The sequence below is a fragment of the Phocoena phocoena genome, chromosome 2 (genome assembly GCF_963924675.1).
Source record: "Phocoena phocoena chromosome 2, mPhoPho1.1, whole genome shotgun sequence".
Taxonomy (NCBI): domain Eukaryota; kingdom Metazoa; phylum Chordata; class Mammalia; order Artiodactyla; family Phocoenidae; genus Phocoena; species Phocoena phocoena.
Window position 1 is genome coordinate 45,344,649 of NC_089220.1, and position 23,321 is coordinate 45,367,969.

Below are 23,321 nucleotides of genomic sequence, written 5' to 3' on the forward strand. Positions count from 1 at the left end.
TGTAGTAGACATTCCATTTTAGTACTTAAAGAGCTTTCTCATGTTGTTTTTTGTGTGTGTCTGTGTGTGTGTGTGTTCTTTAATGGACACATAGTATCCAATAATATGGATATACCATAATTTACTTAATAGGTCCCTGTTGGTGGTTATTTACATTGGGTTCAGTCTCTTACTATTACAATCAAGGCTGCCAACAACAAACTTGTATATGTTTCAATTTTCTCATGTACAAGTATATAAGGACCTCAATTTACATTCCCCCCAGCAAGGTATGGGAGTTCCTATTTTCTCATACCTTTTTTTTTTCCTCCACAAAGAACTAAATTAAAGTTTATTTTATAAAAGAAGGATAATGGGAGATGGTAGGAGGCTCTTTGGCCCACCAAATTATGAGATAGGATTATGTTTCTCTAACTGAATTGAAAATTAACATCCTGTTTGGGGAACTTCAACATGTCACCTAAATGCCTTGGAAGCATATCAGAGGCGTGCATTTCGAGAAAGGCCTTAACATTCCACATCACACAGAAAATGATTACATTCTGTTATCTTTGAGTGAATATAGCAAGAAAATTCCCATACCTTTTCCAATACAATGTTAACAATTTTTGAGCTTTACCAATCAAACAGATAAAAAATACTAGCTTTCTCTAGTTTATTTTATTTATTTATTTATTTATTTTGGCTGCTCTGTGTGGTATATGAGATCTTATTTCTCCGACCGGGGATCGAACCTGTGCCCCCTGCAGTGAACGCTTGGAGTCCTAACCACTGGACCGCCAGGGAATTCCCCTTACTCTAGTTCTAATATCCATTCTTTCTATTATGAATGAGTATCTTTTTATATTTTGGGGAACCACTTCAATTGTTTTTAGAGCATAATGTTTTAGAATTATAAGATCTTTCAGAGATTAGCTAATCCACTGTGTTGTTCAACTGAGACATTGAGATGATAAACAATTTATCCAACTAAATAATGTCAGATCCAAGCCAGGTCTCTTTCTTATTAATTAAGCTGTTCTCTGTTGCCACTGGACATAGGCAGCTAAATTATTCTTCTAAGAAAAACTATCCTCAGGTTTCCTGCTTGGATGTTTTTGTAAAGAAACAGTTTAAATTTTTAAGCCAGGGTTTCTTTTTTTTTTTATAAATTTATTTTATTTTTTAAATTTATTTTTGGCTGCGTTGGGTCTTCGTTACTGTGCGTGGGCTTTCTCTAGCTGTGGCGAGCGGGAGCTACTCTTCGTTGCGGTGCATGGGCTCCTCATTGCGGTAGCTTCTCCTGTTGCGGAGCACAGGCTCTAGGTGTGTGGGCTTCAGTAGTTGTGGCTCGCAGGCTCAGTAGTTGTGGCTCACGGGCTCTAGAGCGCAGGCTCAGTAGTTCTGGGGCATGGGATTAGTTGCTCTGTGCCATGTGGGATCTTCCCGGACCAGGGCTCAAACCTGTGTGCCCTGCATTGGCAGGCAGATTCTTAACCACTGTGCCACCAGGGAAGCCCGAGCCTGGGTTTCTTAACCTTGGCACTACTGACATTTTAGACTGGATAATTCTTGTTGTGGGGTCTGTCCCCTGCATTGCAGGATGTTTTGTAGCATCCCTGGCCAGTAGCACTCCTCCAGTTCGTGACAATCAAAAATGCTTCTAGATATTGCCAAATATTCCCTGGTAGGAAAAATTGACCCAGTTGAGAACCACTGCCTTTGGACAAGCAAAGCCTAATAGAATCTGTAAGGCCCTATCACTGTAATTTGAGACTTACAGTAATTTGAGACTTAGCAGTTTTTAGCTTCATCTTACACTTGGCAATTGAATTCGCCTTAGTTTCATGGAAAATAACAGAACTAAGGAATGTCTGATTCTTTCTGCTTAGCCACTGAAAAATAAGAACAGAAAAGACTAGAAATATTAGCTTGAAAAATGGGCTCTTGGCATTAACCATCCACTTAAGTTTTAGGTGTGGAAGGATGGACATACATAGAATATCAAATTGTATTTATGGATTTTAACATATCACATTTCATAAAATAATTAAGCATCAGCTCTGGGAAGTTAATGTTGTATAATTGTCATAGTGCTAATGTATGTCATCATTTTAGAAATATTCTCCAGTCAGAAACTGAGAAGTTAACTTCACACTGCCTTGAGTGGGACAGAAAGCTTGAATTGGACATTCCAGATGATGGTGAGGGCACATTTATATGTTTTTATGTCTTACCTTTATTTTTTTTTAACATGGTTACATTTATTTGAAACACAAAAATCCAGTGTTGTCCAACTTTATAATTTCATTGTTATTCAAAATAGCAAGAATTTTTCATATCTCACATATGTTCACTAATATCTCTGTGCTAAAATGGTACCTGACTTAAAAGATATAAGTAGTTAGAATATTGACTATGATTCCTGAGAGTTAGACATTTGCCTATTTTATTATTAGATTTTTTTACTGTGACTTTATGAATGACAGCTATAGCTGGTATTGCTTAATTATACAAAAATATTTTCTGAACAAAAATTACCTAAATCAATATGAAATCAAAGCAAAATCAATCAAGTTTTCTGAAAAGTTCCAACCTTACCTATTCAGGAAAGCTATTTAGAAAAAAGTCATTTGTGTACTGCCACATCAGTCCTTAGATACTGATGTGCAGTGAGTTGTTTGACGTTGAATTCTTATAAAATACAAGGAGAGGTAGAATGCTTTTTACCGTGTAGCAATATGTATGAGAATGTATATTGATAATTTTTAGCAGGAATTGAAGCAGATAGTAAATGCTCAATATTTGTATGGCAAAGTTTTGTAGTAGATATTTTTTGTTTTGCTTTAAAGTAAGAATTTGATTCTGTAACTGTAGGATATTTGGAATGAGGTCGTCTTATCAGCTGGTTGGCTTGCAGTAAAGGTCCTGTCTTGTCCTTTAACTTTTAAAAACCTCATATTTCTTTTAGCTAAAGATCTTATTCGCACAGCAGTTGGTCAAACAAGACTCCTTATGAAAGAAAGGTTCAAACAGTTTGAAGGACTGGTGGACAATTGTGAATATAAACGAGGTGAAAAGGAAACTACCTGTACAGATTTGGATGGATTTTGGGATATGCTTAATTTTCAGGTATGTGGTCAAGTATTTTGAATACTTTGAGTCTGTTTTTTTTGTTTTTTTGGTTTTTTTGAAAATGAGGTAACAGTAGTATAAAAGGGTTAGTATTAGCTACTTATGTGCTTGTAATATTATTTATGTATTTCTTTCTTTATTTGTGGCTGCATTGGGTCTTCGTTGCTGAGCATGGGCTTTCTCTAGTTGTGGCGAGCGGGGGCTTCTCTTGTTGTGGAGCATGGGCTCTAGGTGTGTGGGCTTCAGTAGTTGTGGCACGTGGGCTTCAGTAGTTGTGGCACGTGGGCTTCAGTAGTTGTGGCTCACGGGCTTCAGAAGTTGTTTCTCGTGGGCTCTAGAGCACAGGCTCAGTAGTTGTGGCGCACAGGCTTAGTTGCTCCGCGGCATGTGGTATCTTCCCGGACCAGGGCTCGAACCCGTGTCCCCTGCATGGGCAGGCGGATTCTTAACCACTGCTCCAACAGGGAAGTCCCTGTGCCTGTAATATTAAATGAGATATTAGCACCTTTATAAACTGTAATGTGCTGTCTAAATTTTTATTTTATTTGTTTATTTGACTACGTCGGGTCTTAGTTGCAGCACATGGGATCTCTGTTGTGGCATGCGGGGTCTTTTAGTTGCGGCATTCGGGAATCTTTTAGTTGTGACATGCAGGATCTTTAGTTGCAGCATGTGAACTCTTAGTTGTGGCATGTGGGATCTAGTTTCCTGACCAGGGATCGAACCCAGGCCCCCTGCATTGGGAGTGCAGAGTCTTAGCCACTGGACCACCAGGGAAGTCCCAAGTGCTGTCTAAATTTGATGACTGATTTCTTCTCCTCCCCTATATTGTCAGTATGATTTCTATTTGGGTTGGAAACTGAGATTATATTCAACTGTTGAATAATCTGTAATGATTCTACATGTGAGAAGATGAGTAAACCTAGTCTTTAGTAGTTGCGTTCATCCAGCAGTTACTGAGTTCCTACCGTGTGCCAAACATTGTACTAGGAGTTGATAAAATAAGGCACATTCTCGGCCCCAAAGGAGTTTGTAGTTTGATTAGTGAGTTAGACAAAATATATAATTCCAATCTAATGTAAAAAAGTGCTGTGAGAGAGGGAATCACTAGGAAGATCAGTAGAGGCATGGGAGGAGATGATACTTTGTAGCTTTTTGAGCATATTTTAGAAATAAGCATATAAATTACTATTTCAGGAACCTATAGTCAACAACTATTAGACATTTCAAGAAAGCCTCAAACCTGAAAGAAAGAAGCCAAAGCAAAAATAAGAAGAAAGGTATTTGGATGGAGGAAGTGGACCAATCTAGGAAGTATAGTATCCAAATAATAGGTATTCCAGAAAAGGAGTACTGAAAGAATAGAAAATCATCAATGAAATGGTTTAAAAATTTTCCCCAGTACTGCAGGACATGAGTTCCAGATTGAAGGAGCCCACTGAGTGCCTAGCACTGTGAATCAAGTGTAGACCCACACCAACGTATGCCATTAAGTATAACTGTACAACTCTTGGGATGAAGAGAAAACTGTAGAAGCTTCCAGAGAGAAAACAAGTTTCATACAAAGGGTCAAGGATCACAGTAGCCTTGGATTTCTCAACTGCAACATTTAAAGCTGGGAGAACAATGCCCTCAAACTTCTGAGGGAAATAACTTCCAACCTGGAGTTCTGTAGCCAACCAATCAAGTGTGAGGGTGGAAGGGCATTTTCCAAACACACACAGTCTCAGATTTTACCTCCCAAGCACTCTTTCTTAGCAAGCTAAGTGAGAAAGTACCTCACAAAAATGAGGGAGTAAGCCAAGAATGGAGGAGGAGGTGGGTTGGATCCCCAACAAGGGGCCAAGAGAATTGAGGCCGAGGGGAGACAAGAATGTGTGAAGCATGCTTAGGAAGCAGCACTTCCTGACCAGCACAAGGGGACCGGGGGCTCTACCAGACCTGTCTCTGGAAAGCTGAACTGAGTAAAATACCTGATTTGTTTTTTATTAAGAGGAGATTTAATGCATTCTTTTTTTTTTCTTTTCTATTTTTAAAATTTATTTTATTTATTTATTTTTGACTGCGTTGGGTCTTTGTTGCTACGCGTGGGCTTTCTCTAATTGTGGCGAGCAGGGGCTACTCTGTTGCAGTGTGTGGGCTTCTCACTGCGGTGGCTTCTCGTTGCGGGGCACGGGCTCTAGGCACATGGGCTTCAGTAGTTGTGGCACGTGGGTTCAGTAGTTGTGGCTCTAGGACTCTAGAGCACAGGCTCAGTAGCTGTGGCGCACGGGCTTAGTTGCTCCGCGGCATGTGGGATCTTCCCGGACCAGGGATCGAACCCGTGTCCCCTGCATTGGCAGGCCGATTCTTAACCAGTGCACCACCAGGGAAGTCCTTAAGAGGAGATTTATACTTACTGTGCAGAGTTTAGACTGAATCGATGATAGACACATGAACAACTAAGCAAACAAAAAGCAAAACAATTTATTACGTCTAGAGAAAAGTGAGTAAGGGAACATGATAGTCTCAATAACTTTATGGCCCAGATGTGAATAGTGTTTATTCATAATATAAGCATTACTTTGTGAGCAGTTTTTATATACATTTACCAGTTTTCATATTGATGAGTTGGTTAACTAGTATCCTTTGATGGTGATCAATTAATTCTGTGTTTCTTACTATCATTGTTAATTTATGGATTTAAAGATATTTGATGTGTTTTCATTATTTACAGTTACTGTCTTTATTGATGCTCATTTCTCAGCTTTGGCCAATGACAGCCTCTTCAAACTGGCTGCTGGGGCCTTTTTTTTTTTTTTAAGAGTTGTATTGAAGTACAATCTGTGTATCATAAAACTAGCCTGTTTTAAATACCGTATGCTAACACATATATATGGAATCTAAAAAAAAAGAAAATGGTTCTGAAGAACCCAGAGGCAGGACAGGAATAAAGACGCAGACATTGAGAATGGATTTGAGGACACGGGGAGGGGGAAGGGTAGGCTGGGACGAAGTGAGAGAGTGGCAAGGACATATATACACTATTAAATGTCAAATAGATAGCTAGTGGGAAGCAGCTACATAGCACAGGGAGATCAGCTAGGTGCTTTGTGACCACCTAGAAGGGTGGGATAGGGAGGGTGGGAGGGAGGGAGATGCAAGAGGGAGGGGATATGGGGATATATGTATACATATAGCTGATTCACGTTGTTACACAGCAGAAACTAACACAACATTGTAAAGCAATTATACTCCAATAAAGATGTTAAAAAAAATTTGCCTGTTTTAAGTGTACAATTCAATGACTGTCGGTAAATTTACAGAGTTGCACACCCTGACCGTAATCCAAATTTAGAACATTTTTAGCACCACAAAAGGATCCGTCCTGCCTATTTGCAAGTCAATCCCCATTCTCACTCCTAGCCCTGGCATCACTGATCTTCTTGCTGTCTTTGTAGATTTGCCTTTTCTGGGCATTTCACATTACGTAGAATAATACAGTATGTGGTCTTTTGTATGTGACTTCTTTCACTTAGCATGATGTTTTTGAGGTTCATCCATGTTGTAGCTTGTATCTATATTTATCAATTGATGGACATTTATATTGTTTCTACTCTTTGGTGATTATGAATAGTCTTCTATGAATATTCATATACAGATATGAGTGTGGATATATATTGTCATTTCTCTCGGGTAAATACCTAGATTGTGCTGGATCATGTAGTAAATTTATGTTTAACTTTTTAAGAAAGTACCAAACTGTTTTCCAAAGTGATTACTCCATTTTACGTCTCCACCAACAATGTGTGCTCCTGTTTCACCACATCCATACTTGTTATTGTCTGTCTTTTTTAATACAGCCATCCTAGTGGGTGAGAAGTGTCTCTGTAGTTTTGATAATGATGTTAAGCATCTTTTCATGTGCTTATTAGCGATTCATATGTCTTTTTTGGCAAAATGTCTAGTAAAATCTTTTGCCCATTTTTAAATTGGTTTGCCTTTATTACTGAGTGGTGTTTTTCATGTATCCTGGATACAAGTCCTTTATCAGAAATATTTGCAAATATTTTCTCCCAATTTGTGGCTTCTGTTATAATTTCTTAATGATGTCTTTTGCAGTATAAATGTTTCTGATTTTTGTATTTTTTGGCCACACTGCGCGGCATGCAGGATCTTGGTTCCCTGACTAGGGACTGAACCCGTGCCCCTAAATTGGGAGCTCAGAGTCTTAACCACTGGACCGCCGGGGAAGTCCCAAATGTTTTTGATTTTGATGAAGTTCAATTTATCAACTTTTTTTCTTTTATGTTGTGTACATGTCTAAGAACTCGTTTTGCCTAACCACAGGTCACAAAGATTTTCTCTTATGTTTTCTTCTAAAAGTGTTATAGTTTCAGCTCTTACTGTTAGGTCTGTGATCCATTTGTAGTTCGTTTTTCTGTATGGTATAGATAAGAGTCTAAATTCAACTTTTTTCTTGAGGATATCCAATTTTCCCAGTACTGTTTCTTGGAAAGATTGTCTTTTCCTCATTGAATTACAGTGGCAACTTGTTGAAAATCAGTGATCATAAATGTAATCCTGAGTCGTTTTGACATTTACATTTTTTTTCTGAGAGAGAGAGAGATTGAGAGTACATATGAATATAAATGCATAGTAAGGGGTCTTGAAGCAAGTTTACCAAACTGTTGACAGTGGTTACCTCGTTGGAGGAGATTGGAAATACCGGAAGGATGGGGATATTATTTGAATCTTTTAAAATGAGATTGTGTGAAGAGAATGAGAAGGCATGCCACAGACTGGGAAACGAATATTTATAAAAGATGTATCTGATATTTGATACAAACATCTGTATCAAAATATACAAAGAACCCTTTAAACAACCTGATTTTTTAATGGAGAAAAGACCTGATCAGACCCTTCACCAAAGAAGTTATACAGATGGCAAGTAAGCATATGACAAGATAAGCCTCAACATCGTAGATCATTAAGGAATTGCCAGTTAAAACTATAATAAGCTACCACTGGATGCCTATTAGAATGGCAAAAATCCAAACCACTGACAACACCAAATGCTGGTGAATATGGAGAGCAGCAGGAACTCTGATTCATTGCTGGTGGTACATTGCAAAATGGTACAGCCACTTTGGAAGACAGTTTGACAGTTTTTTACAAAACTAAACATGCTCTTATGATACAATCCAGCAATCACAGTCCTTGGTATTTTCCCAAATGGTTGAAAACATATGTCTACACAAATATGTGTACACAGGTGTTTATAGCATCTTTATTTATAATTGCCAAAACTTGGAAGCAACCAAGATGTCCTGTAAAAAAAGAGAGAGAGATTGTATTCATATTGTGTAATTTAGGATATCTCTCCTACCATTTTAGTGATCAAAAATAATTTAGGAGAGTTATCCATATATGGCATTCTTTTTTTTTTTTTTTTTTGCGGTACGCAGCCCTCTCCCTGCTGTGGCCTCTCCAGTTGCGGGGCACAGGCTCTGGATGCGCAGGCTCAGCGGCCATGGCTAACGGGCCTAGCCGCTCTGCGGCATGTGGGATCTTCCCGGACCGGGGCACGAACCCGTGTCCCCTGCATCGGCAGGCAGACTCTCAACCACTGCGGCACCAGGGAGGCCCCCATATATGACATTCTTTATGTAGATTTTGAAGGTCTGTAACACCAAAAATAACAATGAACAATTTTACTGTAAGAGTTTTTCACTTGAATACTAAATTCAGGGGGATTTAGTCTAATTTTATGTTGCCATTCTCAGTTTTTTTGAAGCTTCAGTTTATTAGTTTGTAATTTTAATGTGGTTAGCATTAATCTGATAAACTTGTGCTTTATTTGTTAATAGATAGAAGACGTAAATCAAAAATTCAACAATCTGACCAAACTTGAGGAATCTGGGTGGCAAAACAATAACAATACAAGCAAAAAAGTTTTTCGGGTAAGTTTGTGGGTTTCTAATATAGACTCTTCTACTCTAAATAATTTTTATTTTCAAGCTTTATAAACATTTAGCTTCAGATTTTTTATCATTTTTTAAAATAAGTTTCATATATTGCTTACAATGTGCTGATTGTCTTTGAAGAAAGAAAGGAAATGAGCAATGCAAAATTCAGAATGGTTATTTCCGGAGGGAGGAAGGATAGGGGCTATGATTGATTTGGGGCTGTGATTGATTGAGAGCTTCTGAGTTGCTACATAGTGGGTATGTGTGTGTTTGTTTTATTCTTTAAATTATGTTTATACATTTTTTGGTAATAATAATGGTAGAAGTAGATAATTTATATATGCTTAGTATGTGCCAAATGTTGTTCCAAATACTTTACATGTTTTAACCCATTTAATCCTCAACAATCCTCCTGAGGTGGGTACTGTTATCCCCATTTTACAGTTGAGGAATATGAGGCCCAGAAAGATTAAGTTACTTGCCCAAGGTGGAACTGGGTTTCAGGCCAGACTTTCTCATTCCAGAATTCCTATTCTTATCCAGTAGGCTGTGCTTTTGTATGAAATATTTCAAAACGAAAGATTTTTTGGGGTTTTTTTGGCCATGCCGTGTGGCTTGCGGGATCTTAGCTCCCCGACCAGGGATCGAACCTGGGCGCCCTGCAATGTAAACGCGGAGTCCTAACCACTGGACTACCACAGAAGTCCTGAAAGAATTTTTTAAATAGAAAAGAAAGAGAAACAATGGCTCTTTAGAATGTCTGTCTTCTTCCTATACTTTATCTTGTAAAATTTCCTATTACTTTATCATGATAGCTTCCATTCTTATCTATTTGTAGAATTTTTTCTAGTAATGTTTTAAACTCAGAGTTTTTGATTCAGATGAATGCTTCTCAAACCACAGTAGAGCATTGCCAGTTTTCCTTTTAGATTTTAGAAAAATGCCTGTGGTTATAAAATCAGGTCTCTAGATTGGTACTTTATCATGCTATGTAATCCATAGCAAAACTGTTTTGAATCCTTAGGAGTTTATGCTGTTAGAGTATTAAAGAAACATTTTAATAAAATTATTTTACTAATTGTTATGACAGACTCAAAGGATATTGACAAAATTGATTGAATGAGTTTTAAATCTACTAAACAATAAAGGATGCTTGAACATTTTGAAGCTACTGTGGATATTTCTTATTGAGTACTTAGTCCTGGAAACATTAATATCATCAGTGATGCAGATAATGGCTGTATCAGTACAGTAGTATATCAGAGCCTTGTAATTCTGCCCCTTATCACCAGGTGTCTCTCTCCTCCTACTTTATTTATAGGCTACTGTTAAGATATTGGACAAATAAAATAAATTTTGTCTTTTACCTATACTTTGTTACCATTCCTTTCTACCTCCTATTCATTGCCTCTCATTCCATCACTTATCCTGTTTTCATCTTTCCCTCTTTTTTCCATCAGTTTTTAGATATGTTTAAGGGTCTTATCTCTGTTTACATTAGGAAAAAGCAAAACAACAACAGCTAAACCTGTGAGGTCCACATCTCTTACAGTTATCTGTACCTCCCCTTCCCCCATTCCCATTTCTTTCTTCCCAGTCACAGACAAACTTCCTGAAAAAGTTGTCTATACTCTGTCTTTACTATTTTGATTCCCACTTACCTTTCCAACTCACTGCAATTCAGCTTCACCCCCTCTATGCTTCCAGAACAGTTATGACCAAGGTTATTGATCCACTAATTGCTGCAGTTATTAGGTACTTAATTATAAAGTCTAGTCCCTCTGCAGCATTAAATACAGTCTACTCCCTCTTTCTTGAAATTATTTTATACTGATTTTCCTCCTACCTCTGTCCCTTTTTATCAGTCATGTTTGCAAGTTTCTTTCCATTTATCCCTTGTTTGTGATACTCCAGTTCCTACCTCAACTCTCTTCTCTCCTTCCATATTCTTCATGCGCAATCCTACCCACTCGGCAATGATTCCCGAATCTGTATTTCAAACCACTCTTACTGCTGACACAGTAATACTTTAAAATCTGTGTATCCCAAACTGAAATCATCTTCACACACATCGATGTTTCCCTGTCTCAGAGAATGGTATTATCATCCCTCCAGGCATCCAAGATAGAAACCTGGCTATCTTCTGTGGTCCTTTCCTTTCTGTATTTCACCATCTTCATTCCACCTATCTAAAAGATTGCTAAGTCCTCTCAATTCTTCCTCATATCTCCTGAATCTGTTTACTTTTTTCCATTTTTCCCTCCGTAATCTAACTACTAGCATCTTTTTCCAGTATCCCTGAAGTAATCGCCTTCCAAACTGGCTTGTAACCCTCCAATCCATTCTCCAGGCTGGACACAGAGTGACTTTTCCAGAATGCAGATTTGATAATGTTAACCTCCTGATTAAAAATCATCAGTAACCTCTATTACTTTGTCCTCTGTGTAAATGTAGCTCCTCAAAATGGTTACATGTGAGGGATCATAATTAGCTGTTACTTACCTCTTGCCAACTCCTCTGTGCTTTCTTTCATTTCTGGTTTTGCAAACATGCTATTCTCTCTACCTAGCCCTTTCCTCATCCCATCTTGTAGCCCACCTAGCTGTGATTTCAGCTCAGGTGCTACTTCCTATAAGCCTTTCTTGGTGCCTCTGAAGGTTGATTAATTGATAAATTCAGCCCTCTGAATTTATTTCTAACACGACATTTATTCTTCTCAGTGTCCTTATCTAGCTCTTCCACTGTGAAGCTGAGAACTCCTTGAGGGCAGGAACTTTGTCCTTTACCTTTTGACCCCCAGCATTTTATTTATTTATTTATTAAAAATTTATTATTTTTAAATTTTTGCCTGCTTTGGGTCTTCGTTGCTGCATGTGGAGTTTCTCTAGTTGCAGCAAGCGGGGCCCCTCTTCGTTGTGGCGCGCAGGCTTCTCATTGCGGTGGCTTCTCTTATTGTGGAGCACGGGCTCTAGGCACGAGGGCTTCAGTAGTTGCAGCACTCGGACTCAGTAGTTGTGGCCCATGGGCTTGGGAGCAGACTCAGTAGCTGTGGTGCACGAGCTTAGTTGCTCCGTGGCATGAGAGATCTTCCTGGACCAGGGCTTGAACCTGTGTCCCGAGTATTGGCAAGCGGATTCTTAACCACTGCGCCACCAAGGAAGTCCAACACCCCCCCCCAAGCATTTTAGCACGTATTAGGAGGTTGGTAAGTATATGATGAATGTGTTGAGTATTTCATGTATGCCTTATTTGTTTTTCTTATAAGATGGTAATGAATCCCTTTAATAAGTCATAATTTCTCTTCACAGAAAAAAGTTGTCTCAGGTATAGTGAGTAAACCCAAACAGGATGATGGTGGAAGAATTGCAGCTAGAAATCGCCTAGCTGCCATAAAAAATGCAGTGAGAGAGAGAATTAAGCAGAAAGAACATGCTGAGGCAGCAGCCTCTGCAATGCCAAAGGAAGTGGATAAAATAGTGTTTGATGCTGGATTTTTCAGAATTGAAAGTCCTGTTAAATCATTCTCAGGTTAGTTTTTCTGCTGAGACTACTAAACGGAAATATCTGGGTTGGATGGGAGCTTGTGTAAGAGGTGAAAAATAGTTTTCACATGAAGATTTATGTGTTTTCTGTGATTTCTGAGAAATAGCTTATGGAAGGTGGATTTGGTTTAATTTTCATTTGGAGTAAAAATTTTCCTCCTATCTTTTTTTTTTTTTTTTTTTTTTTTGCGGTACACGGGCCTCTCACTGTTGTGGCCTCTCCCGTTGTGGAGCACAGGCTCCGGACGCGCAGGCTCAGCGGCCATGGCTCACGGGCCCAGCCGCTCCGCGGCATGTGGGATCTTCCCGGACCGGGGCATGAACCCGTGTCCCCTGCATCGGCAGGCGGACTCTCAACCACTGCGCCACCAGGGAAACCCCTCCTCTTATCTTTTTGAAATACAGTAAATGTACCAATTTCCTTATTTTATTTAAAAAAATTTTTTTTTAATTTATTTGGCTGCACCGGGTCTTAGTTGTGGCATGCGAACTCTTAGTTGTGGCATGTGGGATCTAGTTCCCTGATCAGGGATCGAACCTGGGCCCCCTGCATTGGGAGCGCGAAGTCTTAGCCACTGAACCACCAGGGAAGTCCCCCATTTTCCTAATTTTAAAATATTGCAGTGTAACCAGCTTTTACTACTTCAGGAAACCATTCTTTCTCATGATTTTCTAACTCTGGTTGTATTTTTCAATAGCCATTTTTCATAGGCTATCTTTATTAGATTGAATTTATTTACCTAGATTGAAATTATATATAAGCCATATAATGAGAGGTCATAGTTGAGGTAATCTGTTCCTTCAATCTTGGTAGACACTTTTTTTTTTTTTGCGGTGTTCAGGCCTCTCACCATTGTGGCCTCTCCCGTTGCGGAGCACAGGCTCCGGACGCGCAGGCTCAGCGGCCATGGCTCACGGGCCCAGCTGCTCCGCGGCATGTGGGATCCTCCCGGACCGGGGCATGAACCCGTGTCCCCTGCATCGGCAAGCGGACTCTCAACCACTGCGCCACCAGGGAAGCCCGACACTTCTATTAATGCTTTAAGTGCTAGGTGTTTATTTTCAAGGAGAAAGGGGCTAAGTCCTCTTTAAGTACTAATCAGGAGAAGGGATTTTTTTTCCTATTATTTAGGTGTGTCCACTTAGAAGATTTCTGACAATAAACTTGAGTTGCTACTTAATATTTACATTAAAATGTAAATTTATCACCTCAAGTATATTATTACCTCCCTGTCAATTTAGGTATCACACCTAGTGTGTGGTTTTGGTGTGTTTCCTTTACACCAAGCAGCTGCACTCCCTGGACTCCAGGAATTGCCTCACTGCTAATGGCATGGGTCCTTGTTACTTACTTCCCAAGGATCCTAGTGGTTTCCATGACTATGGGCCCACCACTGTCTATTCTTTCAGGGAGCTGTCTTGGTACTTATGACTAGAGAGATCAAGGTTTTTGATCAAAATTGATCTTTCTGAAATTGATTTTTAATTATAGAACTCAATAGAGTTTTAATTGTAGAACTCATAGTTTATATGAGGTTTGTTACAAAACAGAAGTCCCCAGAAAGCCCCACTCATCCCGTTTGTCACTTCCTAAAGGCAACCACTTCCAATGCTTAAAGGAGTCTTGGGGTATTGTTTACAGCCCTCTCTGAACAAGGTGTAGATTTTTTTCTTGAATTATTCCTTTGATGTACTTTCCTTGGTTTTCTCTGATCTTTCTTTCAGAAACTCTTATCTTTCTCCTGGTAAATAGACTGTTTTTATCATTCTTTCCTGTACTTGTCATTTTCTTCTACTTCCTGAATTTCTTCAACTTTCCTGTTGGCTATCATGTTTTTAATTCCCAAGAACTCTTTCTTAGTCTTTGAATGTTCCATTTTATAACATTCTGTACTTGTTTCGTAAGTGCACTGTCTTATTTTTCTACAGACGTTAACGATAGCTTTTACATATTCTTCCCTTGGATAATTTGTTCCAAGATACTCTCATCTGTTTGGTTTTGGTTTCTGTCTCTCAGAGTCTTCCATCGGGTGTCTGATGATCATTCACTGCCTGCTCATGGTTAAGAGCGGGACTCTGCACGGCAGCGTGTGGGTAATAAGGTCTTTACTGTGGGGTGGTTTAGCTGCACCATTATGCTGGGAACCTGCACATCATCACTGTATTTAAGTCTTTTCTCATGGGCTAGTTAGATTCCCCAGAGAAGATCCTTCTGATCTGTTGCCTGGAGGGTATAATTCTGGCTTCCAGTCTTTCAGGAGCCACATGGGGGGAGGGAAACTGAGTGTATCAACAATTTAAATAATACTCATTTAATCCTCCTTTTTCCATATAGTACCAGTCTCTCAACTTTATCCCCTAAACCAGAGACGCCCTGTTTCACCTTTTTGGGGAGATAAGCCTCTAGTTTTTTTTATCTTGGTGGTGGGAGGGGGTTGTTGACAGTTTCCCAGCTGTGCATAATGAGGAAAGGAATCTGGACTCTAATTGTTCTTTAAACTGACTTTGAACCAATCTTCCTGTTTTTACCTCTGCTTGCAGAGATTCTTGAGGCCACCAATACTTTTGAGAGGTGCTGCGGTATAAACTGGGTTGATTCACATCTTTCCTGACTAGTGGCTTAGGATTTATTTTCTTGAGTCTACTAAGTAATATCCCACTCATCTATCTATATTACGCTTCCAAATTTTTCTGAGTTTTGTTGTTTCTGGTTTAGTTTCCTTTGTCCTTGAAAATTATATTTCGAATTTTAAAAGCCACTGACCTTAAAAAAAAGGATGCTTTGTCCTCGTAGCATTCAACCTTTCAAGATTATCTGTTACTGTTTATAGTAGTGGGATGTCAAGAGGAAGCAGTTTAGTGTGTGTATTCAGTACTATCTTTAACTGAAAGTCCCAGGCATTGACTTTAACAAACATTATTTTATAGGAGAAAGGTAGGGGAATAGGAAGAATTTGCACTGTCTTCCTAGTTATAGTGAAAAATGAATGAAAGAGCTTTTTGGTATTAAGATGATTTCTCTCATCTTCTAGGACTTTCTTCTGAATGTCTTTCTCAACGACTTAGAATACCTAAGTCTGCCAGCAAACCTGCGTCTGAGAGCAGGGCTGAGATGGGCGTTCTAAGACAAACCACATCACCAGAGAATCCTGATCCTCAGGGCACCAAAAGTGAACATGTTGATAAGACTTTGATTTCAAATATTCCTGGAAACAGGTATTTCTTTAATATTAAGAGTTTAACAGATGCAGACATTAAATACCATTTCAGATTGTTAACCTGGTTAAGTATGCAAGATATGTATTGTTTATTAAATTTCACAATGACCCTGTAACGTATAGGCAATCCTTCTATTTTATAAATGAGGAAATCAGGGCTTCACATTTCAGATTGGTAAATGGTCATATCTAGATGGGCAAAGTAAATGCTGCAGAACCAAGAAGAAAAGAAGTAATATAGTGTTCTTTGTTGATAAACGGCCTGAAGTTTTGGTGCTTGACAGATCTGAGCTCAAAACCAGCTCTGTGACATACTAGCTATGAAACTTCAGGACAAGTTTAATTAACTCACTAAGCTTCAGATTCATCATCCACAAAACAGTGCTGATAACCTCCCTGCAGTGTCGTTGAGAGGTAGGCACTTTTGTACCGGCCATTATAGAAAGTACCTTGAGGTTGCTGACTTGACAGATGGCAGACTGAGAGAAGGGGGAGCTAATATATACTGAACAATTATTATGGGCTGGACATTGTTCAAGGTTCCTATCATATATCATCTCATTTAATCCTCAAAACAACCATGTGAGGTACTAGATCTCCATTTTTAAAAAATGAGGAAACTTGAAAAGTTAGTAACTTACCCAAATTCAGCTTACAGTTGGTGAAAGTGGATGTTACCTACATTCTTTATGCTACATAGTACTGCCTCTGCAAAGATGCATCAAAATTACCTATATAGTCCTTGTTCGTGGAACATAAATGTACCAGAAATATGATAGGAAAAAGATACTTTAAGTAGGAAATAAAATTGTAGTCTGGAGCCAAGATAGGACTGTTGGATTTATTATTAATCTGGAGATGGGACAGCATTGAATATCCTGCCGTCACACCAAACAAGGTTGTCAAAAAATAAAGAACACCCTATGCATTGACTATTTCAATGGGGAAACAAATGAAAGTTTTTCTTTTTAAATATTTCATGGAACAAGTTATCAAATTTCTAGTTTTCAGTATAAACTAAAGTATATTTAGCCTTTGTAGGGATTAAATTGTTTTAGAAATCTGTAGATTATAAAATACCAATTTATTGTCATTTCTTAAATGCAAGTTACTTTACTTTGTATACCCTGTAGTTCATTATCTTGTACTAAGAAGATCCAAAATTGGATTTAAGTGATATTACAAGTACTCTTTAAAAAAATTTTTTACTTTATTTCTGATAATAGTCCTGAAAGAGCATCTTACAAATAAACAACTTCGTACAATGAAGGCAAAGTGAAGCTGAAAACCAGAAAAATGAGTATATATACATATTTTTAAATGACTCCAAGAGGTTGAGACAAATGTTTCTAGTAAAATGCAAGTTAAGAACTTCAGGATTAGAATATATTGTGCTATAACTAGCTAACAAGTAAAGGTAGGCAACTCCAGCCATACAATAATTGAGTTGATGCTTTAATCCCCCAGAAGTAAGCTTTATCCTGACTTTTTCTAGTATGTGGCTCTGGATTTGGCTGAGGTTCAAAAGATTGCCAGCAGACTGACCAGCACGGTCACAGCTTGTGAGCTTTCTGAGGAAAATGCGTTTGGTTTGTAAGGCCATCCTGAAGTAGCTGTCATCCACAACTAATCTATTTGGAACAGGCCTGATCTTGGATGAGGCTCCATCTTTGACCCATAAAGGATAGTCTCAAAACATAGCAAAATGTTTTAATTATCTGAGTACAATGCTGCCTTTTTCCTTTTTCAGGAACAGCATAGTAGAAGATGCTAAGTGTCCTGGATTACAAGATTTAATTGAAGTAAACCATGTAAGTCCTATCCCAATGCATTAGATAGCCCAGTATGTTATCTATTTATATCATTATATATAGTAACTCCATAAACAACCTCCGGAATTTCCATTGGAAATCTAAAGCAGTCATATAGAATTACAGTTCTTACTTCAAAGACCTTTGGCTTGTTTGAGATCATAGTGCCAATTTGGTTTTCAGCTCACATCAAGATTATTTTTGTAAATAAAGTTTTATGGTATCACAGCCACAGTCATTTGTTTATGTATTGTATCTGGCCGCTTTCAAAATATAATGGTAGAGTGTTCATGTTTGTGCAGAGACTCTTTGGATCACAAAGCCTAAAATATTTATAGTTGGCTCTTGAAGAACAGCATGAGGGGTTGCCATCCCTCTGCACAGTCAAAAATCCACGTATAACTTACAGTCGGTGCACCCCTTATACTTGGTTCTTCCATATTTGTGGGTCCGCATCCGTGGATTCAACCAACCACAGATCCTGTAGTATTTACAATTGTAAAGATTCTGCGTATAAGTGGGCCCTCGCAGTTCAAACCCATGTTGTTCAAGGGTCAACTGTACTACCTGGCCTATCACATGGAATGTTTGCCAATCTCTGAGCTGTACTGTTGGTACTTGCTGAGAAACTTTCCTTCATTTGTACTATTGCTGTAATATTATCTGATCTAATTGTTCAAGAAGCAAGATGGTAGGATTTACAGTGTTCTTTAGCTTGTGCTCAGAATGTCATCCTTCTATTATTTCTCATTTTTAATAGCAATGAGACTTTTTCTGTTTATTTCAATTTGGGGTAATTAAATGTAAAAACTTTTTTACTTGCAGGATGTAAATAAGATAAACTTTGAAATAAATTGTTTGCCTAGTGAAAGAATGAATTTGGCTCTCCTTGCTGGCAAAGTGGCAGATGATGTTAATACTAACAAAAAGGAAGAAATTTCAGATGTTGTGTATGGAATGGAACTAAATTCAATTACAGCACAGGATGTTTTGATGATTAGCCCTGAAAAAAATGTACCATCACAAAATAACATCTCACAGGAAGAAGAAACTAAAATTTCTCAGTCAGGTAAAGTCTTTTAATGTATTTAAATGAGGCTTTGTTAAATAAATGAACTTGGACTAAAGTATAGATTATTATAAACACTTCGGGATACAGTTGCCAAGAATGAAGGCTGAGAAATTGGACACTTGCAATAAATATCTTGTGAGAATTAGTTTGTGTTGTGGTACCCTACTATCCACCCAAACCTTTTGAAGTAGACCCATTAAAAATCAACAACAGATACTAATCCATATTGGATGTCAGCAGCACTTTACATTAGACCTAACTATGTGGCATCCTTTGTTGTTTGCGAAGACTCAGAAAAATTCCCTGAAGTTTTTTTAGTTCTCTTCTTTTCCATCAAACTCCTCAAGCCTTTCTTCAAAACACCCTCTTTTTCTGCCCTAGTGCCTTTTCCTACCTACTGTGTTGTGATTGTTCAGTAGGAAATGGCTCTTGTATTTTTGTTATAATATAATGTGTGATGGTTTTACCTACTATTTTCATCTGCTACTGCATGGTGCTCTTCTGGCTGGGGTCTAAGGCAAAATAAACATTATAACCTTGGTCAGACATTTAAGGCACTCCAGCTATGTTCTAGCATCTTTTGGGTACCTTTAAATTACAAGCATGAGATTTATTTATAGAAGCCTTTTTTTATACTGAAATTAAGGATGAGAATTTTACAAAGAAATTTAACTACATTTAAAAATAAATTATAGCATAAGATGATCCATATTTTTCTTAGCATATGATGTATGGAATTTTTCATATCTTTCAAGGCTTTGTTCCTTTCTAACAACACTTAACTGCGAGAATATTACTTTAAAAGTTAAAAATTATTCCTTTTTGTTTTTCAGTACTATTTGATAATAAAAGTCTCACTACTGAATGCCATCTTCTTGATTCAGTAAGTTTTCCAACTTGATTTGAAAAGTTCTTTATATTCCAGATTTGTTTTATAAAATGAATATTACTCACTTCTCAATTTATGTGCAAAGTTTACATCTTGTAATTGTTTTATTTACTCTGAAATTCACTTTTATTCATTTTTTCTCAAAATGGGAAAAATTGTATTAAGTTATATTAATACTTTAAAATATAGTGTGCTTTAGTATTAAACTCTGAAGATTTAATTCTCTACATGGTTTATGTATCAAATTTGTTGTGACAAAGTGGTTGAATACTTGAACATCTAATATGTAGCTTGGATTATGCTGGGTAGTTCTCAGTGATGTATGAAAAATATAATGCAAGATTTCTATACTTTTGAAGCTTACAGTTGGGGAGATAATGTCTGTCCTACCTTCAGTCATTGCTTATTTTCATTCTAGTTCTTTTAGATTACTATATTTATGTCCTGCTATTTTATTTGGAAGCTCCCCAGCCTTTACTTTTAGTGACCTCTTGCCTTTAAATCTAGTTCAAACATTTGCCCATCTGTGAAGCCTTCCTGTAAAAGCTCTCATCTCTCGCATGTTAATTTCTGTATAGGCACAGGTGCACAATGCATACAGGCACACATTGAATCTCTTATTAAGAGTATAATATGAATAAATGATACTGTATTCCTAAAACATACTGTACTTTCAGGAATCTATTTCCCTTATTAACTATAAATTCCTCTTTAGGCAGAGCTGTCTGATTCGCATTCATGGCTGCTGGCACTGAATAGTAGGGCATGAATGGAATGGTGCTCTCTTGCCTACTAACTGTTTACAGCATTGGCTTTCACCCCTACTGCCAGATATTTTTATTTCAATGATCTGTATTAGGACGTTTGTCAGGCGATTCTAACATGTGGCCATGGTCAACAACTCTGGTTTATAACCTTACCTTGAAATTTTCCAGGACCAATTGCTAAAATAAATCAGGGAGTGGCTTTGGTTTGCTAATCTTCCATCTCAGAATATAAAAAAGTCATTAAGGCAAATGTAGGATCAAACAGAAACAATTTTTGTTAACCTCATGAAGCCTGGCAAATGCTTGGCTTCCTTAAGCCACTAATTCCTTAAGGACCTCTGAATATGTTGACTTTTATTATCTTTCGAAGATGCCTTCTTTGTATTCAGCCTTCTGGGGTGGCTACATCTCAGGAGCTGAACGGAGTGTGTTACTGCGACCACACTGTTCCTTCTTAGTCTTGGCCTTCTTTATTTATTTATTTAAAAAATAAATTTATTTATTTTATTTTTGGCTTTATTTGGGTCTTCGTTGCTTCACATGGGCTTTCTCTAGTTGTGGTGAGCGGGGGCTACTCTTCGTTACGGTGCGCGGGCTTCTCATTGTGGTGGCTTCTCTTGTTGCGGACCATGGGTTCTAGGTGTGCAGGCTCAGTAGTTGTGGCACACGGGCTTAGTTGCTCCACAGCGTGTGGGATCTTCCTGGACCAGGGCTGGAACCCGTGTGCCCTGCATTGGCAGGCAGGTTCTTAACCACTGCACCACTAGGGAAGTCCCAGTCCAAGCCTTCTTTTTTTTTTTTTTTAATTAATTAATTAATTAATTAATTTTGGCTGCATTGGGTCTTCATTGCTGCATGCAGGCTTTCTCTAGTTGTGGCGAGCAGGGGCTACTCTTCATTGTAAGTTGCAGAGCACAGGCTCTAGGCGCGCGGGCTCAGTAGTTGTGGCTCACAGCCTCTAGAGCACAGGCTCAGTTTATGTGGCTCACGGGCTTTAGTTGCCGCGGCATGTGCGATCTTTCCGGACCAGGGCTTGAACCCGTGTCCCCTGCATTGGCAGGCGGATTCTTAACCACTGCGCCACCAGGGAAGTCCCAGTCTTGGGTTTCTTTAATCCTAGGCTGAGACCTAGAGAGATGGATTTCAGCATAAGGCCAATTTATATAAACCTGATTTAATCTTGTTCTCAGAGCTGAATTCTGAATGATTGGTTCTGATAATATGTGGTATTATAAGTAAATCTGGATGTTAATCATAATATTCTATTTTTGATACATTAGTAATATGATTAAGATTGCTTCACAGTTATCATATATTATCTTGTTGATAAATCTTAGTATCTTAAAACTTAGTCTCCCTGTGAATTATTTTCCACTTCCATAAATTTTAGAAGTTATATTTTTGGATTTTTTTTTTAATAGGTCCACCTGTCTATTTTAGACTCACATTATTACTAGCTCTGTGCATCATTTGAACTTGAAGTAGGGTTTGAGAGGGAACAAAGAAAAGGATCCCAGCAGGATCACACTAGTAAAAGACCTATTAAGTACAATTATATGGACTAGGATTTGTGGAATCTGCATAAGTGGCCTCAGTTTTATTCATCCTGCATATGTTGCTGAAGTCCATTTACATATTACTAATCACCTTTTAAGGCGTATATTCCTAATATGCTTTTCAGTTAAAAAAAACTATATGTTTGAAATTAGATCCATGGAAAGTAGCATAATCATTAATAACTTTTTATTGTGTATAAGAAACGTCATTTATATTATTAATTAATCCATTACTAATTTGCAATGTTGAAAACTTAATTGGTGAAACTCTTGATGGTTACTATAGTGACTTCTCTAAATTTATTCTCTAGCCAGGCCTAAACTGCAGTAATACATTCACTCAGGTGGAAAGAAGACATCAAGAACGTACCAGACACATTCCCTTTGGTGGTAACCTGATTACGTTTTCACCTCTAAAGCCCCTCAGTGGAGATCAACCAGAAGAATTTTGAATTTAAAAATAAATCCAGACATTTTTCTTCATGTTATCAGTGCTGTGGTATATTCTTAGAATATTGAAAAGTTGAAGAATATGTATTTGTGTTCACTTCTATTCAATCCATTTATATAGTGTCATACAGCAGCCCTCCGTATACTGAGGGCCTACTGTTGGGGACTTGAGCATCCTTGAATTTTGATATCTGTGCATGTGTATGGGGGGGGGTGTCCTGGAACCAATACCCCCCACCCCAGGATTCTGAGGAACAACTGTATACTATTTCAATATTCAGTGTTCATCAAAGTATGTTTTAGATATGATACTGTTTCTCAAGGGAAGTGGGGATATTTTGTATATTAACCATGCAGAATAAAAATGTACTGTGCCTTGCCTCTCTTGTTTAAAATGTATAAGCTTAAATGTTAAGTATACCTACTCAGAGCTTATGAACATTCTTTCATTTAATCAAAATACAGTGTTAAACTCTGACAGAAATATTTGCATTCCTTTATACTTTACTCTTAATTTGAACTCTTAAATTTGTTGATGTTGAACAGCTTTGCATAGTGCATTTTCCAGGGTATGTTGAGTTTCTTTAGATGAGCTTTCTGGATTCTGAAGTCAGTTTACATGCTGCAGTTTCAAATGGTTAAATTATAAGCGGTTCCCATTAAATTCTTGTATTTTTTTTTTCATTTTCCGCTTGACGTGACTGACAGCCTTTGAAGGAAATGCTGCCTTCCCTTAAAGAGAATTATATCAATCACTTAATGCATTCGAAATATTTTCTCTTTTATAAAACTCTTAACTACAGGATTTGTAGAAGAGAGGGTGATCAGAATAACAGAGCACCAAGATGACTCATTGTAGCTAAAGCTTGTCACCAGACCTGGATCCAGTTATTTCTGTTTGCAAATGAGGTGAGTGTTCGAGGTATTCACCAAACAAGCAGCAACTTTATGGAT

General features: G+C 38.0%; 1 protein-coding gene across 1 annotated transcript in view; it reads left to right on the forward strand.

Moving 5' to 3' along the window:
* Window positions 1-22,746, forward strand: part of DLGAP5 (DLG associated protein 5) — a 38,979-nt gene extending 16,233 nt beyond the window's left edge. The window contains exons 11-19 of the mRNA XM_065871441.1: window positions 2,098-2,183; window positions 2,951-3,111; window positions 8,964-9,056; window positions 12,371-12,590; window positions 15,637-15,820; window positions 17,573-17,633; window positions 18,459-18,702; window positions 19,539-19,588; window positions 22,229-22,746. Coding sequence (XP_065727513.1) covers window positions 2,098-2,183; window positions 2,951-3,111; window positions 8,964-9,056; window positions 12,371-12,590; window positions 15,637-15,820; window positions 17,573-17,633; window positions 18,459-18,702; window positions 19,539-19,588; window positions 22,229-22,369 — 1,240 coding nt within the window. The 3' untranslated portion in view covers window positions 22,370-22,746. The remainder of the gene's footprint in view (window positions 1-2,097; window positions 2,184-2,950; window positions 3,112-8,963; window positions 9,057-12,370; window positions 12,591-15,636; window positions 15,821-17,572; window positions 17,634-18,458; window positions 18,703-19,538; window positions 19,589-22,228) is intronic.
* Window positions 22,747-23,321: the final 575 nt, after the last annotated feature.